At 42.8% G+C, this 16,895-nt stretch overlaps 1 protein-coding gene across 1 annotated transcript in view; it reads right to left on the bottom strand.

The window, feature by feature from the left end:
- Positions 1-988: 988 nt before the first annotated feature.
- Positions 989-16,895, bottom strand: part of pde1a (phosphodiesterase 1A, calmodulin-dependent) — an 811,397-nt gene continuing 795,490 nt past the window's right edge. The window contains exons 18-19 of the mRNA XM_072579068.1: positions 5,285-5,416; positions 989-1,389 (exon numbers count right to left, since the gene is read on the bottom strand). Of these exons, the coding sequence (XP_072435169.1) occupies positions 5,328-5,416 (89 nt within the window). The 3' untranslated portion in view covers positions 989-1,389; positions 5,285-5,327. The remainder of the gene's footprint in view (positions 1,390-5,284; positions 5,417-16,895) is intronic.

Here is a 16,895-nt window from a genome sequence, read left to right as displayed (position 1 = left end):
GCAGTCTAGGAGTGAACTGCCTGTTGTCTTACTCTCCAACAATATGATAAGGGGACATGCCATTGTGGACAGGGAGGTGGTGTGATGGCAATCCAATTTATTTTACAAATCTCTTCACCTTCCATTTTTGAGTGGTGTCTGTAAAATCCTGCTCAATAGCTGGCTCACAATTTGAAACAGACAACAGTGGAACAGTGTGTAAATTAAGATTAATAATTGGAAAATCCCGAAAATCGTTTCCTTTTTGATCTGTGAAAACAATGTGGGGCATTGTTTCTAGTCCACCCTGACACGTGCACACAAAGGCAGAATCAGGGACCAGGAAATCTCTTTGACCTAATCTTGTCATTGTGCATGGACAACCAACCTGACTTTATGGCCCCATTTAAACGATATCAGTAGCCGGTGTACTTTCTGCAGTCATTGTCCCACTAGTTGGGCCTCTTCCTTGCATGCACTCTCATTCCAACAAATTCAGCATTAATAGATTACTGCACAAACATTACAATTTCCTTTGATGTTTTATTAATAATTTACAATAAAGGCCCTTTTTTACTTTCACATCGAAAGTGTAACCGCATTTATAATAATGAAGTGAGATCACCCTACATGTCTCACTGGTTTTAGTATTGCTAATGTAACTTTGTGGGTGGTGATCTTTGCTCCACTGTTGATCTCAGAATTTGCCTGTCTCAATGTTATTCTTGCAATATTGACGTCCAATTGCCTAGGAGCAGAGAGATAAATACAACAGCAGTCTCAGTCAAATACTATGGCTGCTTTTATGTGGTACTGACATTAATAAGTCACCAGACACATGAGTTTTTAAACCGCACAACTCCAATGTTAGACCTTACACTAAATATTTCATTCCGGAGCTGAGTGTTTCATCTGAGAATAAAACTGACATTGAATTAAAATCTAAATATTTACTGTGTTTCCTGAGACTAAAAACATGCTTGTCTGCTGTCACAGTGCTGTCTGTATGTTGTTTACAGTTGTAGTCAAGAAGATTCAGTGATAGGGAAATTCATTTTATTATTCAAATGTTAAACTGTGTTGAGCTGAATCTTTTAGGTTGTGAAAGTACCATTATGAAAAGGACTTCTATCGGGAATACAGTCTGGGCTCAAATAACCTGCAGCCTGATGGTTGGTCTTCCAAAATAAACAACTGTAGTCAAGTGGCAACATTATTGAAGAGGAAATTGTGAGAGTAAATAGCACAGAGAAAGATGAAACACGTCATTGTTCCTGGTCTTTATTTTAAAGAAGGGCAATACCATGTAATCATGTTCATGTTGCTTGAAGTCTCACACCAGCAGGGTTGGAGGATACTTGGTGAAGGTCAATTTCAAATCCTTCCAGCATCATGTCATGGTCAATCACACTAAGGAGGCAAAAAGACACATTTTTATACCTTCACATGTTTAAACATTACCAAGAGCAATATTTCTTGCTTTTAATCAGCTCTCAACAAGTGATTGTCAGTCATTTTATCATGATACTTCTGCATCTCATAAAAGTATTATTTAATTTCAAGAAAATCTGTTTCACTAAAATAATATAAGCAAGTTCACCATAGCACTAGCGGAGCATATGGGTGTGTTCTCATTACAGGGAGATGACTAGTGGTGAGTTTAACCTGATGGTCATCATGGCTCAGATAAGGGGAGAAGGGAGAAGATGAGACCGACATGATAACCTCTGCCAGCTTTGGAACTGAATCCATGCTTTCGGCATCACTCTGCATTGCCAGCTAATTGAGTTAACTGACTCCTAAACTAAAAGGGGGTCAATTCTTTACTTACCACACTTCGAGGAACATCTACATTGCTCCTTCAGAAATGTTCACTATACTTAGCTGACATTAGCTGGTTTTGACAATATATCGATTGATGTCAAACATTATTCAAATGTACTCAATACAAAAGCATGAGATGTGTATATGAATAGGAAGGCTTTAGACGGATATGGGCCAAGAACTTGCAAATGGAACTAGATTGGGTTGGGATATCTGGTCTGCATGAATGAGTTGGACCGAAGAGTCTGTTTCCATGCTGTATATCTCTATGATTCTATGAGAGTATTTAAAGTTTGCAAGAACAGTGTTTTTAAGGTAATACAGTTGGTTCTGATATCATGCAATTGTGCCGTTCTCATGTGATCTTGCATTATAAGAAAATCGCGCAGTAGCCACGCCATTTAAACTAATGGGGCCAGAATAGTGCTTTATCCAATACAGGTAAGGAAAGTTGGCATTCTACAAATAATGGTCTAAATTCTTCAATCGCGTTAAAGCTAATTCCCGATGAAGAAACACGCGTTATAGCAGAACTGACTGTATAGATTCTAGTACCATGATAAACATTGAAGAACAGATGTACAAAGGGGCATGACTCCACTAGTGAATGAGGTCTGTCAATTATGATAAACACAGGAACAGGAATCAAACATTTAGGTTCCTTGAGCCTGTTTCACCATTCAATGAGATACAAAATACCTGCCTTTGCTCTATTATATCATTGTGTAACAAAAAGAATCTACCAATCACAGTTTCTAATGTTCCACTGCTAATTTTGAAACATCAATTTCAAATTGCAGAAGAGCATTTCCGAACTGTACCAGTATGAAGCAAAGCAGATCCAGCAAGTTCAAATGACAGAGGAAAGAGGAGCAACTTCCGAGTGAGAAACAGGGCAGAGGCAGGTATATCCAACAGAAAGAGAGGGCACCCAACTGAGAGTGGGGCAGAGAAAGAGGTGCACCTGGCAGAGAGAGCAGGGCTTGATGGAGAGACACAATTGTGCTGGGTGACGTAGGGCAGCAGGTGAGGAGGGGTCAGAAGGTAAGGTTGGGGCAGTTGGGTGAAGTAGGGCCCCAGTATTTGTGGTGGAGCCAGTAGGTGAGTTAGGAGCAGTGGGTGAGACGGGACTAGTGGGTGAGGTGAGATCTGTGGGTGAGGTGGGGGGTATCAGATGAGTTGGGGTCAGTATTAGTGGTGGAATCAGTAGGTGAGTTGGCGCCTGTGGGTGAGGTGGGGTCTGTGGGCAAGGTGGAGGGCATTGGGTGAGTTGGGGTCAGTATTAGTGGTGGAGTCAGTAGGTGAGTTAGGAGCAGTGGGTGAGATGGGACTAGTGGGTGAGTTGAGGTCTGTGGGTGAGGTGGGGGGCATTGGGTAAGTTGGGGTCAGTATTAGTGGTGGAGTCAGTAGGGGAGTTGGGAGCAGTGGGGGTAGTGGGTGAGGTGGGGTCTGTGGGTGAGGTGGGGGGCATTGGTTAAGTTGGGGTCAGTATTAGTGGTGGAGTCAGTAGGTGAGTTGGGAGCAGTGGGGGTAGTGGGTGAGGTGGGGTCTGTGGGTGAGGTGGGGGGGGGGCATCGAATTCTTCTCTCTAAGACAGTCATGAATCTTTGGAATTCTCTCCCAAGAGTGAGGCAGGCACAGAGATTGAATATTCTTAAGGCAGAGGTAGACAGATCCTTGACTCACAAGAAAGTCAGATGTTATTGGGGATAGGTGGGAATGTGGAATTGAGTCTACAGTAACATCAACCAGGATCTTGGGAGAAAGTGAGGATTGCAGAAACTGAAGATCAGAGTCGAGAGTGTGGTACTGGAAAAGCACAGCCAGTCAAGGCAGCATCAGAGGAGCAGGAGAATCGATGTTCATCAGGAATGAGGCTTGTGGGCCAAGGGGACTGAGAGGTAAGTGGGAGAGAGGTGGGGCTGGGGAGAAAAGTAGCTGAGAATGCAATAGGTAGATGAAGATGGGGGTGAAGGTGATAGGTCATGAGAAGAAGTTAGTGTGGATAGGTGGGAAGGAAGATGGACAGGTAGGATAGGTCAAGAGGGCAGTGTCGAGTTGGAAGGTTGGATCTGGGATAAGATGGGAGGAGGGGAAATGAGGAAACTGGTGAAATCCACAGTGATCCCGTATGGTTGGAGGGTCCCAAGGTGGAAGATGAGACATTCTTCCTCCTGGTGTCAGGTGGTAAGGGTTTGGTGGTGGAGGAGGCCCAGGACTTGTATAGGGGAGTGGGAGGGGGAGTTAAAGTGTTCAGCCATGGGGCAATGGGGTTGGTTCGTGTGTGTGTCCCGGAGATGTTCTCTGAAGCATTCTGCGAGTAGGCGTCCTGTCTCCCTGACATAGAGGAGATGACATCGGGAGCAACGGATACAGTAAATGATGTGTGTGGAAGTGCAGATAAATCTCAGTCAGATGGGGAAGGCTCCTTTGGAGCCTTGGATGGAGGTAAGGGGGGAGGTGTGGGTGTGGATTTTGCAGTTCTTGCGGTGGCAGGGGAAGGTGTCGGGAGGGGAGGCTGGGTTGGTGGAGGGCACAGAGTCATGGAGGGAATAGTCTTTATGGAACACGAATAGGGGTGGGGAGGGAAATATATCCCTTGTGGTGGGGTCTGTTTGTAGATGATGGAAACGTGAAAACGTGAGAAGGTAAATCACGGTCTTTGAAGAAGGAGGCATCTGGGATGTTCTGTGGTGGAATTGGTCCTCCTGTGAGCAGATGCAGTGGAGATGGAGAAATTGGATAGCACTTTTACAGGATGCAAGGTGGGAGGAGATATAGTCCAGGTAGCTGTGGGAGTCGGTGGGTGTGTAGTAGATGACTGTGCTGAGTCGGTCACCGCTAATGGAGATGGAGAGGTCCAGGAAGGGGAGGGAGGTATCTGAGATGGTCCAGGTGAACCGAAGGTCAGAGTGGAATGTGCTCGTGAAATTGATGAACTGTTCAACCTCCTCTGGGAGCACAGGTTAGCGCCGATACATTCATCAATGTAGTGGAGGTAAAGATGGGGAATAGTGCTGGTGTAGCTGTTGAAGATGGACGGTTCCATGTACCTGACAAAGAGACAGGCAGAGCTGGGACCCATGTGGGTGCCCATGGCTACTAGTTTAGTCTGGAGAAAGTGAGTGGATTCAAAAGGAGGAATTATTGAGGGTGAGAACCAGTTCAGCCAAATGAATGAGAGTGTCAGTGGTAGGGTATTGATGGGGGCTCTCTTCTGAACCCTCTCCAGCTTAATAATATATTTCCTGCAATAGGGTGAACCAACAGTAAATACTCAAGCAACTGGACATAAATAATCACCGCTTGGATTTACAAATCTCAGACTTCTGAAACAAGAGGATAAGGTTGAGACAGCTGTGTGAATAAATTCTTGGCACATGATTGCAAGAGTCACATTACACTTATTCTATTCAGGCTTCAGCTGTTTAGTTGCAATCCAACTATTCTAAGTTTACATGAAAATAAATGTTATCCTCACCTCAGTATCCATGTAGGGCTGTATCCTTGGAAATTTTCTTGAACTAGTTGTATATAAAAGCAGCCTTTTGCTCCAGTAAGCCTTTGCTATTATTCATTGAATCTTTCGAGTCCTGAAAATGTTCTGTCTCTCCTAAAAGTAACAGTTCAAATTAAGACTAATTTCTTTGACAAGAGCATGGATGTTACATAAGAGTCGGATAAACATTTCCAAACATGAGTGATAGCACTTCAACAAAACTCTCTCCCATTATACTCTTCCTGAGAAATTAGCCTAGGCATTGGATCCAATGCTGCAATCAATTCTGCCAGTCACAAAAAAAGTTTGTCTTTCGTCGCACAGGTAACTAGTAATCACTTTGTCCACTGCTGGCCTAAAATTACAACTGAGTTTCATCCATCACAGGTCCCTGATTAATGTGTTACATAAGCCAAGTGCCTGACTCAGGCAGGCATATCAGCAGCCCAGTATTAGACACATAGGCAACAGCTCCTCTGACAACGGATCATTAAATCATTTCCCAATACTGTCCTGTGCTACTATCATATTTCAATTGGGTGAGAGACTTTAAATCTACCTCTACACACAATTTTTAAAAAAAATCTATATACTTGCTGTCCAATTTCCTTGAAAAATGAAAAAATGACATTTTGGTTGGTTTTCTAGAAATTATGTGAACCCTCTGTGACATCAGTGCCGTCCAAGGAGTTATTTATCCTAGAAATATGGCCAGTTAATCAGACATATGGCCAGTTAATCAGTCTGGAGTGTACACAGGAGTTGTGTACACCCATGTCATAGTGGACTCCTAGGGAATTGCCTCGAAAATTGAAGGATCCACTGGGTAATTCCCTTACTCCTGGAACCCTCTGCAAGTATCCATTTAAATTGCAGCATTCAATGTTCTTTTGCAGTAAATAGCTACTCAAGGTAAACTAGACAAACCTGACAGAGCCCCTGACTAACTATTAAATTGAACCCAGCAGACACCACTCATTCACAGCTACATCTCTTTCAAACTTGTTACACCTCCAGATCCTTCACCTCAGACCTGAAACACCCCTTTGCCTGTGATCTAACACCATCCTCTCATTCTCTAACCCCCAACCCTCCAGCCAGGATCCCCGAGTCCTGAGACGCCTTCCCCACAGCCCCATCTGGGACCAGAAACTGTCTCTTCCCCTCTTATTACTGAAACCTGCCAGTACATCTCTGTCCTTCCCTGGGACTCAACCCTCACTTCCACCTCCAGAAACTTGACGATACCCTTCTTCCCTCAGGATCCCAAACCATCCTCTCCCTTGGGCAGGTGATAGCTTTTCCCACACTGCTGGACCCTGACACCTTCCCCACCCGGTACCTGAGCACTCGACCCTCCTGGAACATTGAGTTTCTGCTTACCTTAGGTACTTACCCCTTCTGAGGAGCTGTCGAAGTGGCTGGCCATGATGCAGGACCGTTTACATTTCAGAATATGGCAACGGCTGCTGTGAAAAAGGGTACGTTGATCCTCCCCCCCGCTCCACCCCCGATTATAGAGCGCTAAGTGGGATCTGTCAAATTTTTAAAAAGCTCCGCATTTCGGAAGGAATCTCCTCTAAAAGGTTAAAAATCACACAACACCAGGTTATAGTCCAACAGGTTTAATTGGAAGCACACTAGCTTTCGGAGCGACGCTCCTTCATCAGGTGATTGTGATGATCTGATGAAGGAGCGTCGCTCTGAAAGCTAGTGTGCTTCTAATTAAACCTGTTGGACTATAACCTGGTGTTGTGTGATTTTTAACTTTGTACACCCCAGTCCAACACCAGCGTCTCTGAATCATGACCTCTAAAAGGTGTCATTCTTTCTTAACATTAATAAAAAAAAGAGTGGAGTGGAAACCTTGCAAGTCCTAGGAAAATCCAACCCCATATTAATGTCTTGATAGAAGACATTCAACTTGTGTCTGGGTCTGACATTGACATTGAGGATGGACCATACAGAAACCATCTGTTCCAGAGAAACAGTGCAAATGAAAATCGGGTGGGTTCTACATGAGGTCCCGTATGGATGTTAAGATGTAAAATTCCCAGATTTTGGAAGTTCATGTAGCCATTGGCTGAGCAATACAGATAGTCCCCAATCTATTCTGAGTGAGCTGCATTTATCTATGGCAGCAGAAGTGGTGCCACATTGGCCTTGGGTTAGGGCAGGAGAAATAAGCCACAGTTTTGACCAATCCACACCACTGTTCATCACGTTGTATGAGGTTCCTGTACCATTGCTCACCATGAGGCACATTTATCGCCAAAATCCTCTTTGAGGGGAGGGATCCACATACAGGAAAATGACTTGGTAGCTTAATGAGAAAATACTGTTATCTTAAACAAAATGTAGTTTATTGCATGATAGCAACTCCATACAAGTTACATTCATGTGATAGATATTGATACTGAAACTATGAAGAAGACTCAGATGGTGGGTCTAATTCCTTTGCGACCTTAAGCTGGCCTCCTACCAAAACCATATAACATCATCACAGTAGGTGGTGCTTAAGACACTCCTCAGCATTGACCTTTTCAGACACTTACACAACAGCTACCTTAGGATGTTTGTCAATCCTTGCTGAGTTACACGAACCAGATTTAATTCAATTGCAACATACCATGATCCAGCACTCACTGGACAGGTTATGCTCAGAAAGAGCTTCAATGGTGAGTGTTGACAGAACATCAGTAAGCTACTCCACCATGTAAGGTAAAATGTCAGAAATAAAATAGGAGATATGGACATCATAGAATAATTACCCAAATACAGCCAGCACTTAACTTAATCAGAAGCAAAAATAATTAACTGAAGCAGACATTGTTCTCCAAAACAATGATTCAGAATTAATCTGCAACTTTTAGTGAAGTACACATTCAGTGAAATCACACTTTGATAAGAAAATAAAACATTATACTGAATGCATTCTGAAAACTGCACACTAGTGTACACAGATAGCAATTAGAAATGGAAGGAGACCAACACCAGCAATAGTCTAGATAACCTAATATGTAAGGGAAGAGGGTTAAATCCAGTATTCTCCTCAAGCCAAGTGCACTGAAACTTAAGATAATGCAGCAGGTTGGCAAAACAATAAAAAAGCCTTAATGGTTTGGGGCACTATGAGGCAGCTTATTACATAGGCAAGAAAAATGTATTGGCCAATATCAAACAATAGACATGTGGATTGGATTATGTTACAAAATTAGCCTACATCCATTCATTGCAATGCAGATTAAATTCATGCTACTTGCTGACTGCAGTCGGTATTACACATACTGCTCATTGGTAGTAAACATCGTTAGCAGCTTGCAAATATATATGTCCTTTCTTGCAATAACATGCTCCAAAATGCTTCAAGGGAGCATAATAAAGCAACATTTGACACCAAATCAAATAGGAAAATATTACACTGATGACCAAAACTTTGATCAGAGAATTTCCTTAACACATTTTTACAGTGGTTAATTGCTGTTGCTATGACTTGAGTCATATATCTATGTATCTCTGGAAGTTGGGTGTCGACACATACTCTCTTTCAGTTTGCTCCCTTCCCGCTAGGTTACAATTCTCCCGGTATGTAGCACCCCAGTTCATCCTCATCCTCAAATAAGGCTCTCTCACCCTTTTCAGTACTGTGACCTTTTTACTAGCATTAATATATTTACAGGTTACAGAATATAGCTCCTTAAGTCCTCTTCCATTGCCTGCTTCCTTCCACTCAAATGCTTCTGCTGATGTTGGAGTAACACTGTCAGTATTTGTGTATTCCATAATACTAAGTTTCTCTTACTTCATTTATATAATTCCAGCAATTTGCTTTTTAATTATTTGCATTGCCATTATTACGATTAATATTATTACTATTACCACCTCTCCCAGACATTTCAAAGTCCAAACTTCAGAAGTTGAAACAATTTAGAAGTCTGACTGGAAGTTCCAATCTGCTTTGTTTGATTTCTATGTGAGGTTAGTAGCTCTCTAACATTCTGGGGACTGTTGTACCATCTTGTATAGTATTCAATGTTAAAAATCACACAACACCAGGTTATAGTCCAACAGGTTTAATTGGAAGCACACTAGCTTTCGGAGCAACGCTCCTTCATCAGATGATTGTGGAGAGCTCGATCGTAACACAGAATTTATAGCAAAAATTTGCAGTGTGATGTAACTGAAATTATACATTGAAAAATTGATTGTTTGTTAAGCCTTTCATCTGTTAGAATACAGTGATAGTTTCACTTCTTTCATGTGTAAATCACAACACCCTTTTTTTAAAAGTTGCATTCAGAAGTGAAACTATCATGGTCTTCGAACAGATGAAAGACTCAACAGACAATCAAGGTATTTTTCAATGTATAATTTCAGTCACATCACACTGTAAATTTTTGCTATAAATTTTGTGCCTTACATTTGTGTCCTCCACAATCACCTGATGAAGAAGTGGCACTCGGAAAGCTAGTGTGCTTCCAATTAAACCTGTTGGACTATAACCTGGTGTTGTGCGATTTTTAACATGGTAAGATTAAAATTCCAATTTCCTTCAAATTGCCTGGCCATCAGAGAGGCTGTTGAGCTCTTGCTCTATGTTTTGTGATTCCCAAATGTTGACCCTGCAATTGCCTTAGAATTTTGTGGCTCCATGACACATTTAATTGAGGTTTGTATATTCATTTCTAAATACTGTTTCAGCTTAAAGGTGAGTAGGGTACTGATGTTTGTAAGTTTATCAAGACTAATCATGCTGATAAATACAATTAAGTTGCATCTTACAAGGTGTGTTCTGTTATTGCATTTCTTTTCTGTCTCAATGCATTATCTCAGGATTATCCAAATTCAACTGTGCCTGGTACTATGCCCTTCTATCTAGTAGCCTCCCTAAGTCTTCTGATATTTCTCCTGCTCATTTGCCAAATTTTCTCTTTGTGCATTGTGCAAAATTTCAAAATTTTGCTCCTTGTAACTGAATCACTTGGACCTGTAAATGCCAACAATAAAAGGGGAGTAGGGTACTGATATCTGTAAGTTTATCAGTGTTAACATAAATCATTTTTTCAGAAGATATGGGGGATTGTGGGGTGGAGGTTACATTAATTTTTACTGTAGCAACTTAGCTCTTCGTAAATTTGGATAATAGACCAATCATACCAACTCATCTTACAAGAGGTCCTAAGGTGACAGCACTCTTCTACATTCATTTGGAATCTGAAAATGCAACTTACATGTAGGTTTGCTCACTGAACTGGAAGGTTTGTGTTCAAACATTTTGTCACCATACTAGGTAACATCATCAGTGAGCCTCTGGATGAAGCACTGATGGCATGGCCTGCTTTCTATTTGTGTGTTTAGGTTTCCTCGGATTAGATTAGATTAGATTAGATTACTTACAGTGTGGAAACAGGCCCTTCGGCCCAACAAGTCCACACCGCCCCGCCGAAGCGTAACCCACCCATACCCCTACATCTACATCTACCCCTTACCTCACACTACGGGCAATTTAGCATGGCCAATTCACCTGACCTGCACATCTTTGGAGTGTGGGAGGAAACCGGAGCACCCGGAGGAAACCCACGCAGACACGGGGAGAACGTGCAAACTCCACACAGTCAGTCGCCTGAGGCGGGAATTGAACCCGGGTCTCAGGCGCTGTGAGGCAGCAGTGCTAACCACTGTGCCACCGTGCCGCCCTGTGCCACCGTGCCATTTCCTGTAGTGACATCATTTCCGGTGGTGATGTCATTTCATGTTCTTTTTCTCAGCAGGTGGTAAATGGGATCCAAGTCAATGTGTTTGTTGAAAGTCTTGGTGCGTGTCTCTGTTTGGCTTGTCCTAGGATGGATGTGTTCTCCCAATCGAAGTGGTGTTCTTCCTCATCTGTATGTAAGGCTACTAGTGAGAGTGGGTCATGTCATTTTGTGACTTGTTGATGTTCATGTAGCCTGGTCATTAGTTTTCTGCCTGTTTGTCCAATGTAGTGTTTGTTACAGTCCTTGCAAGGTATTTTGTAAATGACATTAGTTTTGCTTTTTGTCTGAATAGGGTCTTTCAAGTTCATTAGCTGCTGTTTTAGTGTGTTGGTGAGTATGTGGGCTACCATGATGCCAAAGGGGATGAGTAGTCTGGCAGTCATTTCTGAGATGTCTTTGATGTAGGGGAGAGTGACTAGGGTTTCTGGACATGTTTTGTCTGCTTGTTTGGGTTTGTTGCTGAGAAATTTGTGGACTGTGTTCATTGGGTGCCATTCTTTTTTGAATACACTGTATAGGTGATTTTCCTCTGCTCTGCACATTTCCTCTACACATTGACTTGGATCCCATTTACCAGCCCTGAGCAAAAGAACAGGAATTGATGTCACCGCGGAAAATGATGTCACCACAGGAAATGGCGTCACCACAGGAAATGGCGTCACCACAGGAAATGACGTCACCACAGGAAATGACGCCATCACCTGAAATGACATAATCAATCCAAGGACACCTAAACAAATAAATAGAAAGCAAGCCATGCCACCAGTGCTTCACCCAGAGGCTCACTGATGAAGTTACATAGTATGGTGACGAAACGTCGAAACATGAACCTTCCAGCTCAGCGAGCAAACATACATCCAGAACCTCAACCTGAGCTACAAATCTTCTCAAAACTTGCTAATACAAACTTACAGTTTTAAACCATATTGTTTGTATCTTTAAACATGTATTCAATAGAACATCTAAAGCAAAAGATACACTTCCCATTCCACACTAAAACACAGCAGGTGTTGGAAAGGTTCTGATCTGAAGCTAAGGGAAACTAACAAACATGCAAGGTTATTCATAGCCATCACCACAAAACCACATCCCTCAATTTGGTACAGTTTGTAACACAAATTGAACAAGTCACAGGTATTATGAATGTAGCCATCAATCCTTCTTAACACAATGGAAAAGCTGATATAGTACTGTTGTCTGCTGATTTTTCCACAGAAAAGAGAAAGGTTCTGACAAAGTCAAACTCAGTGTATATTAACCAGTTCACTTAATACAATAGTCCCTGGTCTCAGAACAATAGTGGACTTTAACTGGAATCCAAAAGAAATTGAAGCAGATTTTGAGGGAAAAAATATGATTGGAAATACTGTGAAAAATCTAACTGAATGCTGAATGTTCCATTTAATTCTTGTCTCTGTAATGGATCAATTAAGCTGGTTGGTTTGTGATTTCTAGCTTGCTCAGCTATAATATTGGGCAGTCAAAAGTTACCGATGAAGAGGAAGGAGATCATTAGGGAGCTCCTTGAAAAGTAGAGCTAAAATGTACAGAGATGGAGTCAGTTTGGTCAGGAATGAGCAGTGGCATGTATTACAAACTCAGCAAAGGAAATCAAACATCATTGAGGTGAACACTGAAAATTAATTGTTTTTAAACCATTCCATTCTAGAAATGATGATCGACTGCGCTGTTATTTAAAACTACTTGAATATTGAACTATGTACTCCATTATTGCCTAAGCTCCTAATATATTGGTGAGTTAGAACCAGCAGCAAACTATATTTATAACATTGATGGCATTGGGGAGAAAGACATCCACAACCTTTGTTGGATCAATAACTCTGTCAATATATCATCTGGTACATTTCCTTTCCTCAAGCATTTATCCAATTTTCCTTCAAATAGCATCAGCTACTTCCTCCAAAAGCCATCTGTAAAAATACATTTCTCTGGTCTCTGTTCTTGCTGCCCTGGTGATAAATTTTAAATTAATGGCATCTTCATTAAAAAGTCGTAGCCTTCTGCTATTCACTCTATCAAATCACATCACAAATTTGAAAACACCCATTAACTCTTGCTGCTCTGGAAGAAATAGTCCTGGGATCTGCAGTCTTCCCTCACCCTGGTGAAAAAGCCTTGAATGCTGTCAATGGCTTCGAAGTCTTCCTAATAATGTGGTGCCCATATAGAAGTCTAATTGTTGCCCAATCAATATTCACACTCTGTGACCTGATATATAAAACGTCAAATTCTATTGGCCTTCTTATGGCTTTACTTCTCTTCAGGGAGAAGCAAAAGTCAAAATTTGCCATCATCCCAAAGCCCCATAGGCTGCTTTCTTATTAGAGAGAGATAACTGGTGGTGCGTTTAACCTGACAGTTAATGAATCTCAGGTGAACAGGGAGATTGAGGGTCTTCATGGCGACCTCAGTTAATATGGAAATTGAACCCAAGTTGGTTGGCATCACTTTGTATCTCAAACAATTGTCCAGCTAACTGACCCTCACTAATAAATCTTGATTATGTCTGTTGATCCAAATCTCATAGAACTATCCATTAAATATTTTCTGTTATTGCATTCTTTTTCTGCCAGAATGTATCATCTCAGAATTATCCAAATTCAACTGCATCTGGCACTTATGTTCTTCTATCTAGTAGCCTCCCTAAGTCTTCCTAAAGTTTCTGATATTTTTCCTGCTTGTTTACCAAATTTCCTCTTTGTGCACTGTGCATAATTTGAAAATTGTGCTCTATATAACCTGTCAATGCCAACAATAAATGTGGACCCACATGACTTGAGCGCACCATTTCAAATTACTTACTATTATCTAAGCAAAACCTATGCAAAAACAAATGTAGCACAAAAACGGACCATTTGGTTAAACCCATCCACGCCAACCATAATCCCAAACTAAATTAGTCTTACCTGCTTGTGCTTGGCCCACATCCCTCCAAATATATCTTATTCTTGCACTTATCCCAATTTTTTAAAACATTGTAACTGTACCCACAACCACCACTTCCTGTGGAAGTTCATTCCACACATGAACCACTCTTTATATAATAATAACCAGGAGCAGGATTAGGCCATCTGGTGCTGTGAGCCTGCTCTGCCGTTCAATAAGATCATGGCTGATCTTTTCATGGCCTCAGATCCACTTACCCACCCTCTCACTGTAACCCTTAATTCCTTTATGATTAGATTACTTACATTTATGATTAGATTACCCTACATTTACCCCTTCACCTAACACTACGGGCAATTTAGCATGGCCAATTCACCTAACTTGCACACTTTTGGACTGTGGGAGGAAACCGGAGCACCTAGGGGAAACCCATGCAGACAGGGGGAGAATGTGCAAACTCCACACAGACAGTTGCCTGAGGTGGGAATTGAACCTGGGTCTCTGGCGCTGTGAGGCAGCAGTGCTAACCACTGAGCCATCGTGTCGCCTTTTATTGTTAAAAAGAAATCTATCTGAGCTATAAAAGCTGAAGTAGCACCAACTACTTCACTGGGCAGGGAATTCCACAAATTCACAACCCTCTGGGTGAAGTAGTTCCTTCTCAATTCAGTCCTAAATCTGCTCCCTCTAATTTTGAGGTAATGCCCTTTGTCCTAGTTTCACCTGCCATTGGAAACATCCTCTCTACATCTACCTTATCTATTCCCTTCATAATTTTATCTGTTTCTATAAGATCCACCCCTCATTCTTCTAAATTTCAACGAATATAATCACAGTCTAAACTGAAAAATGTGTTGCTGGAAAAGCGCAGCAAGTCAGGCAGCATCCAAGGAGCAGGAGAATCGATGTTTCAGGTATAAGTCCTTCTTCAGGAATGAGGAAGGTTAGACTAGATTAGATTACTTACAGTCTGGAAACAGGCCCTTCGGCCCAACAAGTCTACACCGACCCGCCAAAGCGCACCCACCCAGACCCATTCCCCTACAATTACCCCTTCACTTAACACTATGGGCAATTTAGCATGGCCAATTCACCTAACCTGCACATTTTTGGACTGTGGGAGGAAACCAGAGCACCGGAGGAAACCCACGCAGACACGGGGAGAATGTGCAAACTCCACACAGTCAGTCGCCTGAGGCAGGAATTGAACCCAGGTCTCTGGCGCTGCGAGGCAGCAGTGCTAACCACTGTGCCACCATGCCAAGCAGGCTAAGGTAAAAGGTAGGGAGGAGGGACTTGGGGAGGGGCGTTGGGAATGCGATAGGTGGAAGGAGGTTAAGGTGAGGGCGATAGGCCGGAGAGGGGGTGGGGGCAGAGAGGTCGGGAAGAAGATTGCAGGTCAAGAAAGTGGTGCTGAGTCTGAGGGTTGGGACTGAGATAAGGTGGGGGGAGGGGAAATGAGGAAGCTGGAGAAATCTGCATTTATCCCTTGTGGTTGGAGGGTTCCTAGTCGGAAGATGAGGTGTTCTTCCTCCAGGCGTTGTGTTGCCATGGTCTGGCGATGGAGGAGGCCAAGGACCTGCATATTCTTGGTGGAGTGGGAGGGGGAGTTAAAGTGTTCAGCCACGGGGCGGTTGGGTTGGTTGGTGCGGGTGTCCCAGAGGTTCTCTGAAACATTCTGCAAGTAGGCGGCCTGTCTCCCCAATATAGAGGAGGCCACATCGGGTGCAGCCGATGCAGCAAATGATGTGTGTGGAGGTGCAGGTGAATTTGTGATGGATATGGAAGGATCCCTTGGGGCCTTGGAGAGAAGTGAGGGGGGAGGTGTGGGCGCGAGTTTTGCATTTCTTGCAGTTGCAGGGGAAGGTGCCGGGAGTGGAGGTTGGGTTGGTGGGGAGTGCGGACCTGACGTGGGAGTCATGGAGGGAGTGGTCCTTCCGGAACGCTGATAGGGGAGGGGAGGCAAATATATCCTTGGTGGTGGGGTCTGTTTGGAGTTCTGATCTCCAGCATCTGCAGTCCCCACTTTCTCATAATCCCAGTCTACTCAGTCTCTTCTCATAAGCCAACCCCTGAACTCCAGAATCAACTTATCGTGGAAGAGGTAGTGTTAGGCAACCTCCTCTGTACCCGGTCCAGTGCCAGTACATCCTTTTGCAAATAAGGAGACCAAAACTGCACGCAGTACTCCAGCTGTGGCCTTACCAGCACCTTGTACAGCTGCAACATAACCTCCCTGCTTTTAAACTCAATCCCTTAAGCAATGAAGGACAAAATTCTATTTGTCTTCCTCATTACCTGTTGTACCTGCACACCGACCTTCTGCAATTCATACACAAGGACACCTAGGTTCCTTTGCACAGCAGCATACTGCAATTCTTTACCATTCAAGTAATAGTCCTTTTTACTGTTACTCCTACCAAAATGGATGACTTCACATTTATTAACATTGTATTCCATCTGCCAGACCTTTGCCCACTCATTTAAAGTATCTATGCTCCTCTGCAAAGTTTCACAGTCCTCTGCATGCCTTGCTCTGCCACTCATCTTAGTGTCATCTGCAAACTTTGACACACTATACGTGGTCCCCAACTCCAAATCATCTATGTAAATTGCAGTCCCAACATTGATCCCTGAGGCACACCACTAGTCACTGATTGCCAACCAGAAGAGCATTCATTTATCTCCACTCTTTGCTTCCTGTTAGTCAACCAATCCTCTATCCATCTTAATACTTTACCCGCAATGCTACACATCCTTATCTTATGCAGCAGCCTCTTGTCCGGGACCTTGTTGAAGGCCTTTTGGAAATCTAGGTACACCACATCCTCTAGGTCCCTGTTGTCCACCATGCTTGTAATGTCTTCATAGAATTCCAAAAGATTAGTTAAGTATGACCTGTCCTTCCTGAATCCATACCGCATCTGCCC

Source organism: Chiloscyllium punctatum, chromosome 10 (genome assembly GCF_047496795.1).
Source record: "Chiloscyllium punctatum isolate Juve2018m chromosome 10, sChiPun1.3, whole genome shotgun sequence".
Classification (NCBI taxonomy): domain Eukaryota; kingdom Metazoa; phylum Chordata; class Chondrichthyes; order Orectolobiformes; family Hemiscylliidae; genus Chiloscyllium; species Chiloscyllium punctatum.
The sequence above is the reverse complement of the archived record's forward strand: the minus strand, read 5'-3'. Positions and strand labels throughout refer to the sequence as shown.